The 24,181-nt window shown below is 35.5% G+C and overlaps 1 protein-coding gene across 32 annotated transcripts in view; it reads left to right on the top strand.

Moving 5' to 3' along the window:
* The window catches only part of CACNA2D3 (calcium voltage-gated channel auxiliary subunit alpha2delta 3), a 509,008-nt gene that overhangs the window by 210,663 nt on the left and 274,164 nt on the right, over positions 1-24,181 (top strand). For all 32 annotated transcript variants that reach the window (XR_014571619.1, XR_014571620.1, XM_083795939.1 and 29 more), the window contains one exon: positions 11,793-11,955. Coding sequence is in view for 30 of the 32 variants with exons in the window: in XM_083795939.1 (XP_083652065.1) it covers positions 11,793-11,955 (163 nt within the window). In the remaining 2 variants the exon portion in view is untranslated. The remainder of the gene's footprint in view (positions 1-11,792; positions 11,956-24,181) is intronic.

Genomic DNA, 24,181 nt, shown 5'->3' with positions numbered 1-24,181 from the left:
ATAAATCCTTCTGGGTTTGAAAATATTTTTTGTCACTGAAGTTTGTAAGTCTGGTTTAGGTCTCTGTTTGTTTAAAGTACAGATCAGTAAATGGTTGAGATGTGTATTACATTTCAGGGTTTCTTTATGATATGTGGTATGTATTGTTGTTCACATCCATGTGTGGTCTAGTCACTCTATATCTTATTTCAGTGAAATAGCTAATGACAAGCTGGTTGCTTAATGAAGTGCTTTCATGGCACCTTATTTAGGAGGGAGGATCTTCGGAGGCAGTTGGAGGATAGCATAACAACATCTAGTAAAATGTTCATCTAGTAAAAAAAAACACTCAGGCTTATGAACTTTTCATTATTTAAATACTTTCTCCTGTTGGTTAAGCATTTTGTTCAAGACAGTGTTGAATTGCAGTGGTTATAAATGTATATTTTTCAGGGAAGGCTATTGGCACTGCATGTCATTATTGTCATAGACATGAAATAAAACAAGCATGGAAGCAAGATACATTGAATATAGTAACTGCCTATTGAAGGAAATATTTAAAACATTAAGTATGATTATATTTTTATGAATATTGTTTTAGCTGTGGCAATAAGCTCAGAGCCAATGCATTCAAAACTGATGAATCTTTTCTGTAAAGGAGTACATTTCCAGGAATCTTTGTTTCTACAGTAAATGTTCAAAGGCAATGCAGGATTTTCTGTAAATCATAAATAAAAATGTGTATCATATTGTTACATTTGACTCTTCTCCATCAATGTAGTAACGTGAAGGGGAATTTATACATCTGTATAATGTGTTTTCCATTAAAAAGATAGTAACAAGTGGAGTGAATTTCAGGCTCATTTTTGATTGAACGATACTGTGTTCCCCCTCTTGTATTGTTCTTTTCAATTTATTCTTTACCAGAGACAGGAAGGGAGCAGTGAAATAGGAAATTAGGATGTTTAGAAAGAGTAACTAAAGAGAGCTGCAAAATAGTTTTTAATTTGTTTAGATGGCTGAGAGGCCTCTACGTGTGTGATCTTTCCTGCTGAGCTGAAGGAAACACACGAGGACATGGTGCAGCCAGCCTGGGCTGCCATTGCCTGCTAGTGGCTTCCGGACTTCTCAGCGGATGGCTTCACGCAAGGCCCTTCCTAGGAATGTTTCTGGGATTCCTCAGAGTCTTTGGAAAATGTTATCTCTCCCTTCCATTTAGCCTGCACTTCTAATGCTTGTAAACAAGACTGGGAAGCATGCTGGATTGCGGGGTAGCTGATGCGTAAAACTGTCAGTTATCCCATCACCCAGGATGGGTTTCAAACTAGGACTTTATGCCTACTGCTTGCTTTGCCTGACCAACTTCTCTAAAAGCGTTGATTTGCTTTAATTCAGATAAAAATGCCACACAAATTATATCTGGTACAAGGAAAATGATAAATCTTCTTAAGATATGAATGGTCTCTGTGATTGCTTTCGCAGAGCCTTGCACTGTGCTGTGGTTTGCCCATTAACTCTGAAGTTTTGTGTAAGAGTACAATAGCAACACAGTGTACAGCTTGGGTAGCCCACAAGTAAAATTGTTCCACAAATATCTGGGATTTTAATATGGTAGAGAAATAATGGTACAGACTCCAGATAATTTTGTGACGTTGCTCTGACAAGTTCAGTTTTGTAATGTGTTCCTTTATTGCTGCTGTTATCTTTATCACTGTTAGCCTGCCTTTGTTTGATATGAAAAATGGTTAAAAGCTGAAAATAGAGATCACTTTTATATTTATGATCTTAGCCTTTGAACTGCACTGCTCGCTCACATGAATTAAGAGAAGTGAATAGCGTGCTGGTGTTTGTTTTACCCGTGTAATATTTTGCAATATCTGAGTTTTTAACCCACCCCATCCACTGGCTCCTGCATACTAGCCTAGCTTACAGGCCAAATATAAAATGGAGTTCAATTTAAATAAAGTTAAAAACAAACAAACAAAAAACCTTAGTATTTTTTTGTGTATTTTTAAAACTTGAGTCATGCAATCAATGTAAAGCAATGCTGCAAGAATCAGGGAAATGCTACTTGCAATTCAGCAGTAACCCCATCAGAAGGCGTGCTGTTCTTCGTGCAGTCTGCAGCTTTGAAGAGCTCTCGTAACATAACCTGCAAGTTAGAGTATTCTGATATATGTGCACATAGGAGGAAATTTTGCAAGCTGTAGTCAGGTTTATTTTATTATTTTTCCTTGTTATAGAATAATTATTTTCTTGACCACATTTTTTTTTCTTCATGAGAGTTTTTTTGAACACTTAAAATTCATTTTATGAATAAAATAGATGCCATTGACTCCCCCTCCCCTGACCTCCCCGAGGATTGTGTGACACTGGAGACATGTGTTTCTTTTATTAAATTAACTCATCATCATGGTCTTGTTATTTCAACTGCGGGCTTAGCTGACCAAATTTCTATATTGCAAGAGAGAGTTGTTAATCATTTGAAGAGGATTTGTATACATTCAGTTGCTCAACATCTCATCTCTCACTTTACTCCCAAATAAATTTAATAATGTTGCACATGTTCTTTTGCTTTTCCTTTGTGCAGTCGATAATATTAATTTAACCTCCTGTGTGTATGGTGGGTGATTAGAAGGAACAAAACAAACCTTGGATTGCAGTGAGCCCCATGGAGTTTTGTGTTCTAGTTCTTCAGTATTTAATTATTTTGATTATCCCCTGGTGGTAAGAAAAAAAAATATCTGGTGAAGTACATGCTTTAATTCATTATCAGCTACAGTCAGTGTTCAGATGTTGTAGATTTCTGTATATGAACTGCCTGTTGCTTTCTGTTTTATTAGGGATAGTTATTAACCTCCAGCCTAGCAAAACACTCTATACAGGCTCTCTATTATCCCTGAGCGTGTCTTGAGGAGACAGTACAGCTCTCACTGAGGGCAGCGTTATATGCATGCCTTAGACTTTAAAGGGTCTAGGTTCATGTTGCTTCTCACGGCAGACAGAGATGAAGCAGAGCTTGAGAAATATTTCCTTCTTCCTACATGGAAGTAGGAATGAGCCACTTAGAGCATGTGGCTGTAAAAAGGCACACAAGTCCGATACGTCTCCACTGATAATTAGAAGCAACCTTGAGGGTTGTCATCAACCTGCCTGTGTCAGATGAGCTGAACAAGCACAGAACTTCACTGATTTCACTTTAAACTTTTCAACTTATCTGTTTGTGAAATAGCTTGCTTTTCAATTTCTATAGCACATTCTAAATTGTTTGGGATTTTTAGTGTTATATATTGAACACCATTAATGGGTTACCTCGTGATAAGATCGAAACCTTTAGAAAATATTACTGCGTTGATTTTTAAGCAAGTCTGCTCTTTTCCTCCTCTTTGCAGAATATTTTGTTACATAACTATTTTATAGAAGTTGTTCCTGCCTGTTCACTAGCTTGATAAGATCTACATGGAGTGAGAGATGAAGGAGACCTGTGGTTCTAGCTAGTAATGAAAACTGTATAGAGTCTGAGATGAAGTCCTGAGGCTGGTTCCTTTTTTTTTTTTTTTTTAAATCTTCATAGTTATACAAATTTGCATAGAAAGATCAGCCCCATACAATCGTTTTTAGGAACATTTGAGTTAGCAGGCTAGAGGAGAGAAATCCATTGATGGTTGGCTTGATGTATGATGTATGTGACAAATGTCTTTTTTAAGAAGTGGATTCTGAGGGCAAATATAACAAACTTGAAATTATACTTCATGCACTTTTTAAATGTGCCAACTATCTTCAAAATACTGTTCAAGTTTATAACACGCATAACCTTATCCCCTGAGCATGGCCAGAAGTCAGGAGTTAATCCTGCTGTAAAAATCATGCAGTCTTGATTTTTGCTGCTTCTACCAGCTGCTGAAAAAGAATGAATATCCTTCCTTACCCCTGCCTTTTTAAAAAGAAATATGAAAAGCAAGTATTTTAAAATCAAGGTGATATTTCTCATATGCATCAAACTGCATTTCTATATCTGTCTTTAGACTTTGAAAGAGAAGAGTATCCTAAAGCCTTCTCCAGTGCATGGCTGTGTGTCTAACTGCTCAACAAAGCTACAGAGATTCTATTGCACCCGCTCCTCCCTGGGCACCCCGATAACCCGTCAGCATTTGTGTTTTGTGTCTGTATTTTGGCCACATCCATATCAATGGGACACTATCTGAAAATAAGTCATAGTGAAGGGTTTCTAATGCTCTGCAATGTACTATTTATCTACTCAAAGCTTACTGTGTAATGTTGTATTGCAGTTTTCTTAATCTGTTGCTAGTGGTGAAAGATAACTGCTACTGTAGCATGGAAGTAATGGTGAGCTTGATACAGATGTGTTCATAAATGTTTTAACATCTGCAAGTGAAAAACACTTCAGTATTTTTCTTTGCTTTTGCATGGGTCTTGTCCTTTTGGACTGAAAAGTATTAGGCTAATTCTCTTTCCAAATTATTGTTTAAATAAAGCTCGACAGCTCTCATGTTTATTAGCAAGAAAAATGAGCCTCCTCTGTTAGCGTATTTCTGAGTTGGAAGCACTGAGAGGAGTCCTCCCCTGTGCCCGTCAGCACCAAGATGTTCAGATGTGTCCTCACCAGCAGCACAGAGCCTGGGAGCCCAGCCTGAGTGGCACTGCAGGAGCAGTGTGTTGGGTGCAGCTGCGCCCCAACCCCAGAAGTATTCCCATCATTCTCACTCAGCAATATGTGCACCATGATAAGCCTTATCAAACGGCCACATTACTATACTGGTGGATTTCCCATGTAAGGGATTTTTGCCCTGTTACTGTTTCATGGTACTAACGTATAAGCTTATTGGCAGGGATACAGGCTTTCTGCTATTTGGGGTAATGTGGTTTTGAAACACTCAACCTTCGCAAATGCACAGCCTTTACTTTCATTGTATTCTGGTTATGTTTATAAGTCATGAAATTCTCGCTTCGAGTTGCTCTAGAAACTTTTGTTTATTTTCTTCCATGGTTCACTCTGTTTCTGTGCAAGAATGATAACTGGCTCTTAACCTGCTCATCTGTGCAACTGCTCTCTTGTAACATACATCCACGAACCTGGGAGGAAGGAGAAATTACGGTGCTGCTGTAGCAGAGATTGCTTTTGTTGTATAGAAGGAAGTATTCCCTGGAGGGTTTTATGTGTATGAAAATGAACACTCTGCACACTTGCACATTTCTAGAGCGAGCAAAAACATTAGATCTCTAGTCAAGGTTGTGATACAGATATGATATGTTCCAAACAGGAAGCCTGATAAAAGTAGTACAGCCTTTTCTCCTTCTTGAGTTTACTAGCTCCAGCAGTGAGTTTTGGCTCAGTCTTTTGACAAAGAAAAAATCTTGAGAGCTTTTGATTCTAAAAGTAGGTATGTTAGTAGTTATTAATCATTAAATGAAAAGGAGGCTCCAACTGAAACTTGCAATCAAATTGAGTCTCTAAATTCAGTGAATCATTTAAAATAGCCACAATAATTACTTGCTATTTGCCACTTTCCATGAGTCACCTAATCCTTACAAGACCTCTGAGACCTTGTTGTGTTATCAATTTGCATGCTGGTATAATTGATTCTATACTATAATAGCATTATTTATTTATCCTATTTTAATACAATTTTGATGGCGTAATTGTATTGGGAGAGAATGGATAGCCTGGGGAAGGGTCAGCGTAATTTGGTTGTGTAGACAACTAGATCAGTTGCTTTTCCAAGGATGCAAGTAACATTTTTGTACTCCTTCCATAATTAAAGAGTGGGACTGATCATAACATTTTGAACCCCAGGTGATCGTTGCTGTTGGTTAATGACATTAAAAAGAGCAAAATAGATATGCATTGGAGTTTCCTCCAGAGACACAAGTAAGGACTTCCAGGGAACAAACAGAAATGATAAAGACTGTAACTCCCAACAAAAGATATACCATTTTTTTCAATTTCAAAAGTTTTTTAAAATTCAGAACCGGTTTTATTGCATGAGGTAGTTTGCTTTTATGACCTTTTATACTTGTTCGTTAAACATCAGACTAAGTACTTGAATACAAGGTTTTTATTCATATACTTAAAAACATATATTCTCCTTAGTGAACCACTGTCAAAAGATAATTTTTCAGCCCTGGAAGCTAGTATGCATTCAGACATCTGCCTCTTCATTAACACATGAGTACCAGAGTGGAGACTGTCAGTGTGTTCAGTAGTAGGAAAGGGTCCCTCAGACTGTGTGACTTTCCTCATTATGTTTTTTTAAACATATCTGCCCTTTCAGAGATGTGTTCTGCTTGTCAGTCTTGAGAAAATGATTTTCTTTTAACTTACTGATGATAGTACCTATTATGCTGAAAGTCTCATAGATATTTAAACATCAATGCCACTTAATGCTAGACTTTTTTCTTCAGTTTCCATGTTTGCTTTTTCATTTTCTGATACATATTGAGGCTCAAGCAAATGCCATAAACTTTCATCGATTTAGTATCTTCCAGAAACCTACAGCTTTGCCTTTAGGTTGGACTAGATGGTTGCAAAATGCTGTAAAAATGATTTTTTGCATAATTAAAAATTATTAGTGTAGACCCAATACTGCTATGTGCTGAACCATTAGTTTAATCATTTCCCATTGGGTTCTTACACCTTCTGCATAGCCCTGTGAACAGGAGTTTGTTATGCCATCTTGGAATAATAATTTCTGTATTTCAGAAAAAAAAATTGAAGTAAAATCATAGAATTCATTGTTTTGTTAGAATAAAAGCAAATTCTTTTTCATTTTAAAATAAGATGAGAACCAACTGATAGATGTTTATTGTTATGTGCCTGGTATTCTCTGAGTCACAAAGGCAATTTGCATCAGAATGTCTTTTCTTTTAAATGAAGCAGTAAAAATTTACATTTAAAGCAATGTATGTTCTATGCAATGTTAACAAATATATGATAAAGCATCACCAGGTATTGACTTATAATAGGATTACTATAACTGGAAATAGAGAATGTCATACTTCTAAAAGTTTGTACAGCACTGCACCTATGCATGATGATATTTTTTAGTATTTTATATATATTACTGATATCTTGTCGTAGCAAAATATCCATTGTAATCAAGGTGCTCGGTTAGTTGAGATGTTACGCTGAAGTAAGGGGCTGAAGTGAAACATAGCTGGCAAATTTACTTGTTACCTGGTAGATAGCTCTCCCACGCAGCCTAACCCTGTGGTTTTCTTTGCATGCCACAAACCTTGCCCTTCCCCACAACTTTTCTGATTCCTTTTGCATGAATTAGTTTTTCTCATCCTTAACATATGTCTGTGGCAGCCATCCTCAGAGATCAGGCTACATGTTTCTGTATTGTGGCTGAAGCTCTCATATGGAGTTTTAAAACAATGTCTGCCTTTTCTGGTCAGCCTGAATGAACCTGTAAAAGAATTTTGTGATCTAACAGTCCAACAAGTGTCTGTCTACTGTGATTATTGCAGTATATTAGAGGATCCTAGGGTTCTGCGACTGTGATAGTGACATGATTCTCATGTCTCAAATGTATTCATGTCTCAAATATATTCATGTATGGGACGTCTCAAATATATTCATCCATTTGCCAGGGAAGAAGGGTCCAGATGCTTGTTTTGAGCACTGTTGAGCACTACAGATCAGTTTATACTGGCTTGTGCTGAGAAGGTTTTCTGCACAAGAGTAAATGAATCACATGAAAGCTGAGATTCCTATTTCTCCCAGATCTTTATGGCCTTGCTGTAAGATTTGTTCATTACAGTATAGAGGGGCTATTCAAAGTGGGTGATAAAAACATTCAGAATGATGCAGATGCTAGCAAGGAATTTGCTTTTAAAACTAACACAACAATGGAACCCAATGGGCTTGTTTAAATGCCAGTGTAAATGCACAAAAATATAAATATTCATATTCAGATCTTGAGATGCATCTAATAGATTACATGAAACAAATTTCCTTTGAATGCTTTTTCTTCAGTTCATTGATCACTGTGCAAGTCTGTACATAAGGTTAGTGTGAACTCATCTGCTGGCCAAGTCACAGTAAAGACTGGCTATGCTCCTAACCTAGATAATTATTTTGTTATTTATTAGACTAATATCTTCTTGGCATGTTATATTGTGCACACTCAGAACTCACCAAGTTAAGGTTACATCAAAGATTGACCTCCACTGACAAGATTAAATTGAAGTCATTTTCTTAGAGCTTAGCAGGTAGAGTATTTGTGTTGTCAGCAAACAGGACTTTATCCTCTTTCCCCTGGGCATTATCTCAAATGCGGTGTCAGAATGCCAGATGGATTTCCTTCACTACTTTTTCCTCCAATTTTTATTTTTTTAATTTTCTTTCTACTGCATTTCAGCTGTCACATTCAATAATTTCCTCGGAAGCAATGTGTCCAAAAGAAGCCGCTGTATAACAGCTCTGCATAAATGCTGGTTTTTTTTTTTGTTTTTGTTTTTTTTTGTTTTTTTTTTAGAAATAGTATTTTTGAACTGTGCATGCCACCTGATGTTTCCTCTTCAGAAATTGCAGGGCAGTCTTAAATCTGTTATTTTTAATAGGCTTTTCATTTGCCCCAAAGGCTGGGAGGGGCTGGAAACATGGAGGGTGGTGGGAATTATAATATTCTCATTTATTATTCCTTTATCTGTAATGCAATAAGTACTATACTGTACTTTAAAAGTAACACGCAAATAATATAATTGAATATATACTTATAGAATTGAAAAGAAAGAATACTTACACCAATAATTCAGTGAATACTAAATCAACCAAAGAAACAATCAATTCCAAATACCCTTAATTGTGAAATGATGGTCTAATTTATTTAAAATATAACTGTTTTTAATACTTGGTTAGCCTTGCCACTTACAGAACATGACAAAGGGGAATGTCAACTAATTAATTCCTTTAGAAAAGGAATAACCCATCAAATGAAAGGAAGTAATGTTCTTTTAGAGGTGATTGACACACTTTGCATGGCAAAATATATTCTGATATTCTTATTAGAAATTTGACCATTTTTTTCCTAACATTTTCTAAGTATTATAAAACCTATGGGCAAGGTAACCTTATGTGCTTAAAATCACTAAATCTATATGTGAATTGCTCTATAAATTATTCTGTGATTCATAAGTTCGGTTAAAGGGGAATACTATATTGCTACATAATTTAGTACAGAATATTTTATTTCCAAATGTATTTATCTTTTCTTTAAAGTAATATTTAAATGCAACTTTTTTGTTTAAATTCTGACTTAAATGTTTGTGAATGCTTCCAATGGTGGCCTTTAATATGGGGGAAAAAAACAACACAAGCTTTGATTGCTCTGTGACAATTCCAATAAGACTTACTAAGCCGTGAAGCATCATGAAAGGAACACTGGCCTATCTGCAACTCCAGCAGTTGCAGAGGTATTGTCATGCTCCAAAAACAGAAGAACAAAAAGGAGAACAAAGCTATGTCTTTAAGGACAAGGAAACAAGTGGTGCAATCCTCCTCACCCTGATCGAACTTAACAGTCCAGGGGATGTAGAGGTGGTTGGCAAGAAGGAAGCATGAAATACGATTTTATTTATCACTGTACTCCCAGGGGATGGAATGTCAGCCTTTCTTCCAGGTTTAGATAATATCTACTATATTACAGAAAAGTTCGGCACCTTACTTCCTTGCTTGGAGCTGGAGTAGGGTTGGTTTTACAACAGTTATTAATGCATGGCTTAACGTTGGAAGGCATGTTCTATTTCTTACTAAGACTGGAAATTCAAATTAGACTTTCAAGTCTTCTGCTAAGTGTCTCTGGCTTCTGCAGAGAGGGTAAATCAAAATGGCTGCTGTCACATGTGGGCGGCAGGCATACAGTGCAGTTCATGATCCGTAGTAAACCTGTATAGCAAACAAATGGAGAAGGTTTCTCCCAGATAGGGTAAGAACTGCTGTTTCTTGGAGGTGATCACTTTCTTCATCTGTTCGCTTTTGTTATGAGAAGAATTAAATGTATAACAGTGACATCTTTCCAGTGGTATTGAGAAGGGGAGCATCTTTGGGGGTCTTGCAAAGTTCTCATAATTAATGAATTAATTCTCAAAGTTAGTGAAACTACAACTTCAAGTGAAATGCATCTGTAGTCTTTTCTTTATCTATAGCTTCAGAAAGAGAGGGCTGTGAGGGCGTATGGGAGAACCACCACTTTTTTTTTTTTTCAGAAATTTAGGTTTATGTAGTTTTGTATATACTCATGAAACGTATACAACATATTATTTGGTTCGTCTCAGTATAATCCAATTAAAGTAAATTATCTTTAAGGTCAAAGGTTTGGTCATGTCAGATTAATTTCATTTAGGTTGATTTTCAAATGCTGATGTGTCTTGAACTGTTATATGTGGTTAACAGTAAGTGGAACTTCAAGTTTATATATTTCTCTTATTCAGTAGGTGCTCAAAACCAAGCTAATATACAGGATTTATTTTGAATTCTATTTTAATCTAAAATCCAATTTATGGGGTGGACATTTTGAAAATAAAATTGAAAGAGCAGGATATTGAAAGCTTGACGTGTAAGCCTCCATTTAAGATACTGGTTAAATTATCTATTCTTTTAATGGAAGCCTACTGATAATAAAATTTTTACCTGATTGTTTATTAGAATGAGTTGCTTATCACACTGAGAAGCAGTGCTTGCAAAATGACTTTGAAGTTTTTATACTTGTTAGTCTGTTTTTACTTTGTAAATGGTATTAATATTTATCCTTGTAAAAGTTGTGTGGATTACATACAATCTATGGTTGCATAGATTCATGTTATTTATGTTGATTTACAGTCAAATGGATAGTTAGGGCAGACGCCAGGATTTAAATTAATTAAATTCTTCAAAGATGCTGTACTTCGGTATGTTTCAATTAAGAAACATATTATGAAAACTGTTGCCAAAGGTTAAAGGCATTTAAGAGGTTAAAAAGTAGTCTTCACTGCTGCCTTCAAAGCTGGATAGAATTTCTGGTTAAACTAGGTCATAAAAAAAAATCAATAATTTTATCTAAATTGCTTTTGCTTATCTGGTTATAGTTCTGCACAAAATAGGCCAAATACTCTTCAGGAATCTGTAAAGAGGCAGACAATTTCTTGTCCAAAATAAGTCACCATTAAGTTTACGTGCTCACATTAAAGTATGCTTGGTTTTACAAAACCTACAATGATGTGCTGCTGTAAAGCTCAGCACACAGTGAAGGTTTTTCATTAGGAAACATCAGTCAGTACACAATGAAGTAGGCAACAACATCTTCAGAAGAAAAAGGCCTAAGAAATTGTGCTATCACTGGTTTAGTTAATGTTCCTGTGAAGTAAAATTGCTTTTAGCCTGTCAAGGCCTAGGTTCAGCACTGGTAACAGTTCTTGAACAGATGAGAGTAAACAGAGAGATCGTCATTAAATAATTATTAACCAAATGATTTAAATTTAGAGCGCTTTGTGTTAGAATAGTGCATACGTTGTTTATGTTCAAGGTGTTCATTGGGCTACCCATAACGTTTTCAGGACAGGCAATATGGGTAATGTGAGGTAATATGGGATTTCCCTGAGATGTGTTGATAAATCTCTGGTTTCATAAATATACCTGTATGAGGATTATAGAGGCAATCTGAGAAGTAGTAGAAATATCTTGCTTTTCTGTTCTAGATGGAGATGCACTTAAACATTAATCAATGAATCGAGATATGTTAAAATATTTAAACTTCCTTATATTTTTATGCTGAATGTGAATTCAAAATACTGGATATGTGTCTCTGTTGCAGTATGAATACTTCAATGCTGTGCTCATAAATGAACGAGATGAAGAAGGAAACTATCTGGAGCTGGGAAAGGAGTTCATTCTGGTGCCAAACGACCACTTCAATAACTTACCTGTGAACATCAGTCTGAGTGATGTCCAAGTACCAACAAATATGTACAATAAAGGTAAGATCTGTTCTATTTCATTATTCCTTTGGCCAAACATAAATTAGGAACTTCATTGCTTATAAAATGAAACCATTGACTGACTACGTATTGTGTGTTTTCCAGTTGCAATTATATGGAAATCTCAGCAGAGGAATGCTAAAACTATGCCATAGAATAAAATCAGTTACAAAACTGTCAGAGTCCTTAGCAATTTTAATATGGTCAATAATTTGTATATTAGACTTGCATTAATTTTCCCATATAATATGGCAGAATAAGTTTATTCTTATGAAACACTTTCCAGCCTCTTTAAATCAGTTGAACAGGCCCTACATCATTGCTTATGAGTTGAATTCTCTTTGCTGTGAGCTAGAGGTACCTTTGAAAGATACAAGGTAGGAGGGTGGGGAATATCTTTTTAGAGTTATGCTCTCAAGCTGGTGGGAATAATTCCATCTGTATATGACTGCATACACAGCTGCTGTGAGTTTTCAGATAATTTTTAGGAGGATTAAAGTACACTAAAATTTCTACTACCTTGACTATTCTTCATAGGTGCTGTTTAGCACATAGTGCTAGCAAATAGCTCCATGAGATATGTTTAGGAATGATGGACTTAGGCCTAAAAATTGGGAAAAGAAGCTGAACTCAGATACACACTTGCTCAATTTCCTTTTCCAACTTCCCTCTGATCAAGAAGCAGAATTTTCTAATTTTATGGTGCTTATGTAGCACCTGTCCATTTATTTTTATGAAGCCAGTAATAAAAGAAAAAATAAAAAAGAAAGCGTAGAGGTTTCCAAACCATGTCTGCAGAGTATTTGTCATTGGTCTGTAGAAAACTGCCTAATCTCATTATCTGGTTTCTCTTCCTTCTTTTAACTATACTAAAAGACAGCTAAAAATACATTAAATGCTTTCTGTGTAATTCATTCCAGGCTAGCAATTGTGGTAATTCATGCAAGGATATTGTGTAATCACAAATGGAAGGAGTAGTAGTTCAGATAGGTTTGGCTGGTAGGAGAAGTGATTCATATAACAGATTGTCTTTAAGTTATGATTAAGTTATGATTCAGACTTGAGAATCTTGATAAGCCAGAAATTTTACAGTAATGTCTTAAATTAGGGATTACAAAAAAGCAAAGCTTCCTAGACAGTATTTGAAAGGCTGTGAAATGAATAATATGGAATATTTTTACAAGATTTGGAAAATGCTTAAGTCTTCTAAAACTACCAAATCATTTTTTGTTGTGAAAGTGCTAATATTTACTTGAGAGAGCCTACGTATTAATCCATTCCAGAATTGTTATTTATATGTATTATCGTTTGTAATAAAATCAAAAAGGGGAAAAAAAATTATTGTATGGTTGTAAAGGGCATCAGGCAGACGTCGGGCAATCCTACTTCTCTTGGAGAAGCAAAGTAACCTGATGCTATGCTATGCTATGCTATGCATAGAATCTGGTTTTATATGTTGATTAATTACAGATAAGGCCAAAGGCAAAGGGCTTGTTCCATCTTGTTTTGGCCTCTAATGCAGGGACTGCCTGCAGAGATGGGGGAGATAGAGCTCTGTGATGATTCCTATTTCTACTTCATCTAATTCAAACCAGCCAAAATCATCACTTTAAGCAGCTGCAGGAACACATTTTTTTGTCATTTAAATGTATTCCAACTGCTGAAATCTGGTTTCGTGCTGACATTTCCTTACACATGGACATGATAGTCTCGGTTTTGGAGACTGACACTGTCTGGAAATGTTACTCTTACCAAGAAGAAGAGGTCAGTATACTTATATTTTTCATTGCCCATTTCTCAAGTTCTGTCATGCAGTGGTATGATAACAATTTAATCAAATCCTAGCCTGAGGGCACAGGCCATAGATATCAATAGGTTTACAGCCAGGTATCTGAATAACACCATTTCTCTAGAAAATGGCTGTTGTTTCCAAGTTATGTTTTATTTTATCGAATTAATAGGTAAAACCACAGCCCAAACTTATAGTTTAAAAGTGTAGTTCTTGATTATTTAAACAGAGGACTTTCAAGTCAGCCTAGGAAAATTTGTAAGCTAAGTCTAAATTTTGTTACTTCATTTTCAAAATGTTTAATTTTTTTAGTTCTGGAGATATTGGTAACTTGCAGAGGAGAGTCATAGGACTTGGCAAAGGGTTGAAGAAGGTGCCTTAGACAGAAAGACTTAAGGAGTTTGGTCCATTTAGCTTAGCCAAGATATGATTAGAGGATTAATTAGTTTATCTCTAGTTAATTGTTAATCAGCTTGCCAAAGTTTTAAAAATTGAAATTGGGCTCAGTTAAGGTGTGGATATAGGGTGTTTTTGTTGTTGTTGTTAATGAATGTAGTTAATAATTGAAAGAATTTACAGTGGGCTATGAGAAAGGTTTTTCTACCTCCTGGCTAGAAGCCCTTAATCAAGACCAGACTCTTTTTTGTTTGTTATTTAAATAATGCATAGTCTAGAATTAGTTTAGGGAAAAACTTTGGCCTGGTCAGATTGCGTGATCATAATGATCCATTCCAGCTGTAGAATCACTAAACTGAACATTCACAGTCCATAACTAGGCTCTAAATGAGATTGGCTTAATATAATGGGACATAAATACGATTTCTCTTCTTTAAATATCTTCTGGCTCTGTCAGCCTCTGCATAGAAAAGATAAAAAATATGAACAGTAACAACAAGCCTAATTCCAGTTCTAAGGAAACCATCAAGTTTAGACTTTAAAAATGTAAAGAAAAAGCAATTTTCATGACATGATAGTGAAATCAAGAAAGCTAAAATACCATAAATATCATAACCATGATATTAAAATTTAATGTGGAATCTTTTGAAGAGGAAAATAAGCCAAAAAAAAAAAAATGAAAAAGCTGCCAACCTGATTTGTAGTCATACATGTAACTCTGGTGCCATCTTTGACTACGTGTTACGTGTACCTACTATAAATGTAGAAGAAAAAGTAAATCAGTCAATTTTACATTTACAGTACTTTAGAGTCTGGCATTATTTTAAAATCTGAAGAGCTGGTTTACTTATTGATATGCTCTTGTGTAGTCTTACACTGTTTGCTTCTCTCTCCTGTGCCCTCTCCCCTTCCTGCCTTGGTGTCTCCATATCTTATAGTGCTCATCAATTATTGTTAAAAATAGAAAAGTTAACGACCTTTGGAATATAAATCCTGTAAAGGCATGGGCTCAGAAAACACCCTTTTGGCATTCCCATAGTAATCATATACAAGTGGGATGATTATTTTACGGATAAGCGTACTTACCTGTATGCCGATATGGAGAGATCTCTCCCAGCTCAAAGCTGTTTCACAGCAAGGCTGGCAGTTTATTTAAACTGCAGAACATTTTGATGAAATTGGCCTCCTTCATTTTTCCTGTAAATGACTGCTTATGATAATGTTTTGCTTTTGAAATATTAAAGCACACATTGGGATTCTAAATCTGTCAGTACATTCTGTTTCTTCGCTTTAAACACAAAGTTATAATCGCTGCCTGCAGCCAAAGGATTTGCAAGGTAGTATCCTTTTAAACAATGAATAAATAATTAAGATTAAGTAAGAAGTTCTGTGATAACTCTTAGCAAGCAGTAACTCCTTCTTTCATCCTCAAATTTGGTAACTGACAATTAACAGCTTTGTACAGATTTGACAAAGTGGGGAAAAATTCAGTGAATTAATCAGCTGTATCACATAGGTATTTCCATAGAGAAGGAAGGGAGGAAGAATGTTACTGTTTTCATATTGAAAGGAAAGTTTACAGTTTTGGAAAGTATACAATCGATCTTAATCCAGTTTGGAAAACACAATACCAAGGCAGAAATCCAGATGTGAGAACAACTGTGTATAAGGCACTGCCCGATTAAGCTGCTGTTTTTTTAATAGAGTTTATTTACATGAGTTATAAATCAGCACCAAAGCAAGTTTACATCTCTCATTTTCATTGTTTAACGCTCTACTGATATTTAGAATGCAAGTGATTTGGGGCATGCTACCTGTCTCAGACATAACTTTAATATATAATTCTATGGGTATACCTTCCAAAGATACTCAGGTACACCTTTCTGCACATCAGTTAGAGTATTTTAATCAGCTAATGTGGAAGAAAAAAAAAAGATTTTAAGTTTACATCATGTCAACATTTATTTAATTACTTTCTGAGATGCTAGTAGCACATTTAGAAGAACCTAGGAATGTGATATGTAATTAAAAAGTAGGCAGTTGGAATGTGGGTTAGGCTTTCTGGCAACCATCCACGAGGAACATGGTTTCTGGCAGTAGAGTTGCCACTGGGAGAAAGTGAGATTCTGTAAAGGATTTATGTACTTGAGGAGATGATAATAGAAGGCTTCAGAACACTCAAATCTGATCTTATGTTGTCAGCGTATAGATGTAAAAGAAAATTAGAGTAGCATTTAACCTTCTGTTAGTATAAGAATGTGGTAGTCTTAACTTTAAATTCTTTCTTTGTCCAAAGTATATGTTGTATCTGAGCAGAGGAACCTATTCCTATTTTAATTTTCTAAGTCTGGGTCATACGATATTATTTAACTATGGTTGTGGTCAGTAATTACATGGTTTCTTCCACTGAGGTTATGCTCAACTTGCTCAACAATTTTTCCAGCTTTTGAAAGAGGCTTATAAACACCTGGCTAATATGATGCTGTTCCAACTATTTTCTTGAATCTTTTGGGGTTCCAGCAGAATGTAGGTGAAAACCAAAGATGGGGTGGTTGAATCTTTATGACAAATGCTCAGAAAATTCTAAAATATGGGACCTGTTGAGAAATGAAGTATAGTGTAGTATAGTACCAGAGGTCTCTCACAGGAGGTTCTCAGATGCTCATGTTAGCATTGCATAAAAACTATGAAATTCCAGAGGATGTTGGTAAATGATACCTCAATATTAGCTGAAAACAGATTCTGTTTTAGAGCTTTTGCAATAACTTGGTTAGATAAGGTAAACTTTACCAGTAGTAGTTGGTAGAAAGGGCAAAAGCCCAGATTGTCTTCTTTTCAGTACTTCAGAAATTTCAGTACACTAGTAGTACTTGTGTTTTAAACTGTCTTTGTATTGTACCTTTGTGTGTTTATTTATTTGTGTTTTTTTTTTTTTTTCCATTTCTTTTTACCCCTTAGGTCCTCAGAATTGTCATCTTGGTCATTAACAAGAGTTAGACTAATTCCCTAACTAATGTAAATCATTAACTGATTTAGCTGGTACTAGATTCTCCTTTGTCAAGGGCTGGTGCAAACTGCAGGATTTCCCTCCTTAAAGTCAATGACATTATAATATTGCAAAATTAGCATTAGACTGCACTTGCCTCTTGGGTCCCTAGGAACATTAACAGGCAGCTATTTAGCCATATCACAACAGGCACCTGTCTGCCTGGAAGACTTTTTGATATTTTTCGATTTCTGGGACATTATTTCAGTGGTCCTTGAATATTTCTGGGACTTGAAATTGCAGAGCATTTTCAGAGTAACTGTAAAGTGTAAGAATTAGTAGTGCTTTCTAAGGACAGTTGATGCACTGTATGTATTCTCAAAAAGTGACACGTATGTTGTTTAACCACCTTTTGTTGTTATCAGAACTTAAGTAGTAATTTTGGATTTTAAGAACTTCAATATCTACAGCCACTGGTTAGGATTCAAGGGTAGATAGTAAGATTCTTAGGCACATACATCTCTAATCTGATTGCATGACTAGTTTGTGTTTTTAAATGGGTAAACAGGAACTGACTCAGATCTCTAGGTACAAATTAATCCAGTGAAAGGTGAAGGGAGGCAGACCTTTTTGCAGTGGAAACAATAACAAAACTAAATGATTTATCACAGTTGGATAAAAAACAAACAACAAAAAAAAACCACTGTCTTTGCTGAATTTCTGTTTAGAGTAAATGTGTTCAATGTAATCATTTCTTCACTGTAAGAAATTCAAACTTAGGGAGAGATTTCTGTGCCTGGGATTTTCCAATTATAAAAGTCCTATTTATTTTTAAAAAGTTATGTCTCAAAATGTTCATTGTAACTCGGCCTTTAGATGTGATCTAGGCTAGAATATCTCTCTCACAAAGAGAATCATTCTAAGTGTTCTTGGAGAAGAGGGGGAAAAAAAAGCTTTTTTTTTTTTTTTTTTAAAGTCAGTTTTACTTTCCTAGTTGGGTATGTACTGCCTCAGGTTCCTCTCTTTGTTTTCCCAAGAAAAGACAAAGTATGAGCAACGTTTTCCAGGCCTAGTTTTGTACCATCTTTTAGGTGAACTTCTGTAGTTTTCTCGTCATGCATACTTTTTATTTGTTCCCATTTAGGCCTTTACTAAACTTTAACAATATGCAAGTTGTATTCCTTTTCTTGTTACCACTTTTTGCTTGCTTACCAGAAAACACAGTTTATTCTTTTTTCTACCTTGAACTTTCAGCTCCATTTTCTGTTGGAACTAGGTCTTGCTTGGGCTTCTTTGTGCTTATGACTATGGTTCAGGCTGTCATTACCTTTTTTTTTGGAGATGAATAAAGAAATTTCAAGTGTCTGAAGGTACACTTGGATGTTTGGTGTCAGCTGCAGGTTATTGGGGATAAGAAATTCCTGCTCTCTGCCACTACACCTTGCTGGGTATTACTGCCACATTCAGAGCAGCTGTCATAAACTGTTCTGTAAGCTCTTCCCAAAACTGGTTTAGTTAAAGGAATAGAGTCGGCATTTTTTCTAGCAGAGTGAAATCAGAATCATTTTGACAGAACTAGGGTGGGGTTAAGTGTATGTGGATTTATCTGCTAGCTTTGGACAGTAGTCTATGGGAGATGGCAGAGGAGGAAGATGCCAATGGAGGTACACTAGCGAAAGAGGTAATGTGTACAGGGATGAGATGCAGTTTGAGCAATGTCTGACTTTGAAAGAGAAATGAGAGAAGAAATACAATTTATTTTGGCAGCAGAAAGGAAGTAGGCTTACATGAGTTGATTTAAGCTAACGGGAGTTTTTCCTTTGTACTCATTTCTGTTTTACTGTATATTTAACTTGCTGAGTTTTATAATGGAGGAATATTTCCTAGAGGATAAACCTTCATCCTATTAACACAGCTGACAGTGGAATTAAATGCATTCTACAGCTTTGCAAGACTTAGCCATCCAAGTCCTTGAGGATAGAGTCCAAGCTTACTGGACAGATAAACAACAGATTTCCAAATTCTAAATGCTCTTAATTTTTAGGGTATCTTTGTGTACATCACTAGCTAATGTCAGAGGAAAAGACATGCAGGTACATCTGTGTTATATGATGGAGAGTTGTGCAGTCTGTTCTTAGCACAATGGATGTAGACATACGCATAATTCACTGGAGTATTGTATGGAAATATGAATGCAAGATGGTTATATGAGCATGGTTCTGCAACTAAGTTACCAATCCCTGACCCTCAAGGATTTTAATTTATTAAGGTACTGCACAAGGTTAATGTCTTTATTTTGCTTCCCATCCACAGATAGCTAGATTGCAGCTTTGCACTGTCTTCCTTTTGTACGGTGCATGACATATAGCTTTTAAGAGACATATTTTTGTACGCCAATATTATAGTGCTTGCTTGTTTTCCCATAGTTTGCTTCCGGTGGGATTCCATTATGTAGCCTGAGGTACGGTTCCTTACTTTAAATTCTGTGACCCTTGCAACAGTTTTAGACTAGGCTCAGCAATCTGGTGCTCTGCAGCACAGCACCTCTTTGCAAATGGTTACGTTCCGTTGATTTCTGTGGTCCTGAAATCTAACACTTGCTGAACTACTGTGCTCTGGGTGGGGAGATGGAAGGCTATACATAAAAGTTCTGCGGAACTGGCATCTACAGCTTTTAGCTCGGGCTTTTCATGTTTCACTCCTAGTAAACTCCTGGGGTGAATATTGCATGAATACATAAATGTCAGTCATTGTAGGTGCACGCAAGCAGAAATACCTTACTGGTACAAATGAATAGGCTTATTCTGAACAACATCCTCAGTTTGGGAAAGTTTTCATCCTCATTTGATTTATAATGATATCTATTCAGTTGAGTTTGAACAGGAAAACGTCCACTCTTAGCTTGGAAGAGTTAATTCTTAGACTCTGGGAAAAGAGTTGATTACTGTCTTTGAAATGCCTTGGAGGGGAGAGGGATGTTGAGTGGTATGTGGAAAAGTCGGATATAGTGGGAAATGCACAAAAGGAACATGTTAACTTGACTACGTACAGTCAAGTCTACTGTCATAACTGTCTTCTAAAGGGCTTTCTGATCCAAGGAGGCGCTTAAAAGTACCTTCCTGCTTTCCTATGTGTTGCTCAAGCTGAATCAAGATACCAGTGCCTGGGCATGAACAGATAGTTATTTAAATGCATTTTCCTTCTATAGAAACTTGATATCAAAAACTGACCTATCTAAGAGACGATGGACTCTGCTTCAGGGAGAAAGTGTGCTCTGTGCAGGAAGAAGAAAATATGTTATAATTGATTGCTGATTTTAATAATAATATGTCAAAATAAAGCATAAAATATCCTCAAAATTATTGGGTTTGGAAAGTTATTCTCCAGCTTTCATTTACTACAGAGAATGGGGTTTATACTATTGAACCATGTTTCTTTTTTTTTTTTATATGCATACTTTTTAAATTAAAGAAGTTATGCGAACTTCTAGCACACTGCTTACAATGATTTCTTTTTAATGTTGACATTATTTACACTGAATAGATTTCTCTTGGCATTTTCCTACAACTTTGTCTGACATTTCATTAATGTCTTCCCGTAAAAAAGACTGATTTTTCCTGTCCTTTGTTCCATCAACCCAGTTATATTTCATAGTACTGCCACGTGATTTGGAAATACATTTTGGGGTCACAGTCATTTTTTGTGAATTTGTAATTGACTAAGTCTTCATTCCTTACTATAATGTATTTCAGAGGGGAGCAGGTGAACAATATGGTTTAAATCACATAATCATAGCTGACTTTTTAAAATATCTTCTTAATAGCAGTTCCCTCTCTCCAACCCCTGACATCAGACCGTGATATGTACATTCTGATGGTTACCTTTTTAGCACTAGGAAGGAATTATTTTCTTATCAGCTTTGCTGGTCTCTGGCAAAAGCCTATCAACAGCCCAGAGGCTGGTTGTCTTACAAAAATCTCTGCTGTGATAAATTGGCAGGTGCCTAAGTAAGTTACTTTTGCATCATCAGGACTGTTTCATGGTTAAATTAGAAAATGTATTTATGGGGAGATCTTTATTAAGGAAGCTGGAGAATAGCCTGGGCTCAGGCATGTGAAGAAATCATTTCTCTAAATCCCACTTGTTTGAGGTGTTTAAAAAAAACATGTACAAACATAAGAAGATGACCTAGGACTGCAGATTCTTGAATATCTATCCAGGTACGTTTAGATAATGAAATAGCCTTAATTCAAGATGTTGCTGTATCTTTACTCACAGAACACAATAACCAAAATAGAAAATAAATTCTAACTATCAGTGTGATACAGAGTTAATCTGCTGGTTTAAAAAATAAAAATAATATAAATTTTAACCTAGAGAAGTCTGTCTGTCTGTCTTTCGTCTGTTCTTTCCATCTTCATGCTGTGGTATAGCTGCTGTTCTAGTCTTTTTGAAGTACAGGAATGGATTTTATCAGTGCTTTCTGTAACTGCAGTTTTTCTATGATGGATGCTGAAGTCCGTGAATATTTTCAAGCATTTCTGTCAACACGCGATATGGTTTATGTCAACTCAACTAACAAACGTAAGGCACGCAACATGTTGTTGTGAGTCTCAAGCTGTGTCATCAGCATATTAAGAAAAAAAGTTCATGAATGTAAAATACAACTAAAAGTTCTGTAATATGTTTAAAAAAAATCTTCACTAGTATATTCAAAATAAGTTTTTTCTTTCATTTATATCTCACTGAGACTAATTGTATGCCATTGGAATTGAAATACATTCAAATATTAGCAACCCTGTAGACTCCAACAGTCTTCTAAGAAGTATGGATTTATTAAAATGATTTAAAGGTCTCTTACAAGTCTTGAAGTATATTTGGACTTGATGTATTTCAGGGACAAGACTAAATATTCTATATTTTACTATGGATTTCAATTCAATTTTTATTATTGCTCTCATTATTTTCAAAATTTGATGGTTTTCCATGTGGAGAGCCCATATTTAGCCTTCTTCCATGACTTACTATATTTATTTTATATAATATATATATATATTATATATACATATATAATATACTTATTTATATAATGTAATATTTTTTCCCCACAAGCTTATACTCTTCTGGAGAAATACACTTTATCTTCATTTCTGAGCTTTGCAAATGACACAATTATTTGTAATACATCTGTACTGCCTTTTGTGCCTTTGTCTCTCTTGTCCATTATCGTTTGCTGGCTGTTCAAAGTATAGATTGTATTACGTGACTTAAATCTTTATTTAAAAGCTTTGTATTTGATGATGATTATTATGGAAAGAAATTATTTGCACCAGTTATTTGCATGCTTTCATATTGTTTTCTGGGTTGTAGATGTTTTGTTTCTTGTTTCTTGCATTTCTTTCCTTAATTTCTACCTTCCTATCTTCATAATTAATTGCCTCACAAATACTTAAATAATTTACAAACAGTATGAATGCAATGCAGCTTTGAATAATTCTGGACTCAGCATCTTTACAAACAAAAACATGAAGTCAGTTCTGTGCTTCTCTGCTTTCCATATTTACTCCTTGAATAGTAGAAATATTGCAAAAGTAGATTTCAGATTCAGACTTTACAAATTATCTTCAAGTTTTACTTAATCACTTTATATACTGGTAAAGAATATAACTTGTGTCAAATGGCATTTCCATTGCATGATTTTCATTGCATGGTAAAAGATGAGTTTATGCACTACGAGTCAATAAATGCAGACTGTAACCAAAAGTTTTGATTGCATAGGAAAAAAGCTGCGAATTGTAATAGAGCCTTCTCTAAAAGATATTGAAACATGATGAACCACAACCATTTTTTGATTGAGTTTTTTCAATTTGCGACTTAAAAAGAGCTATGAATATTGTTCAGTCATACTTTCCTATCAACTCCTTCCAAGAGCCTGTCAAAATTGAGATTACCTATTATCTAGAATTTTAGAACCAAAAAAATTAATTTCTTAAGTGATGCAGAAAGATTATAATCTGCAACTAGCAGATACGTAAAACCACTTTCCTGCAAGGTGTGAAATTAAGAAATAAAATCTTGTCCATCACTGTCGTATATGATTTTATGGACTGTGCTTCTGAAAATTCAGCATCCTGGACTTGTTATTTAAATAGTCATGGACACATACTGTCCTGGACCACTATATTTATATTTTGAAATCCGTTGCCTGAATTCTTTGTCTTCACATTTTAAGTTCTTTGGGACAGTGTTTGCACTGTCTTCCTAACTTTGGTCAGTGTTTAATTTAAAAGGAACTTTCTTAGTCTGATTTAGTCAATATTGCAGAGAATTTCCTATCTTCCCATATTTCTTTGTTTTAACTCTTACTGACTATTGGACAAAGATGCACAGACTTCTCTTCTTGTTCCATCTGTTTTTGCTCAAATTCTGCCTCGGATCTGATTCCCAGTCTCCTCAGGCTGCTGCTTTGTTCTTGCAAAGGGCTTTTGCTTCACAGATACATTTGTTTAATTCTCCCTCTTTTTTTTTTTTTTTTTTTTAACAAGCCTTTTGGAGATGTTGGAATCACTAGGCAAGATGTGTACTATGCTCTGTCTATCTTGTGTCCTAGTCTCTTGTCTCTCTGGCTGTGGATCTAATCTATATTCCTAATACAGCTACATCGCCATGGCAACTAGATGTCAGATACAAGCTACACAGTAACGTTAAGTTTTTACAGAAAAAGCCCTATTCTCTGCTACTCCTTATTCAGCAGCTGTTGCTTAGTTACTTGGGGCTGGGCTTTACCTGTCGACAAATGGGAGCCAGGGAAGGTTTGTTCGTTTTTGTACTACCTCAGGTATAGTATGAAGAGGCCTTTTGACCTGAGACACCTCTGTTAATCATGGTGTCTCCTGTACTTGCTTGTTGCTTCCTGGGGCGAGACAGTGGTAACAATTTACCATTGGCCTATAATGGTAGAAAATTACTTAATCATCTCTTTCATCTTTCCATTTTCTGTATTGTTGTCTCTGATGTGTATTAACTTCTCTGATGATGGGTTAGGAGCTATGGAG

The sequence above is a fragment of the Anser anser genome (genome assembly GCF_964211835.1).
Source record: "Anser anser genome assembly, chromosome: 12".
NCBI classification, from domain to species: Eukaryota; Metazoa; Chordata; class Aves; order Anseriformes; family Anatidae; genus Anser; species Anser anser.
The sequence above is the reverse complement of the archived record's forward strand: the minus strand, read 5'-3'. Positions and strand labels throughout refer to the sequence as shown.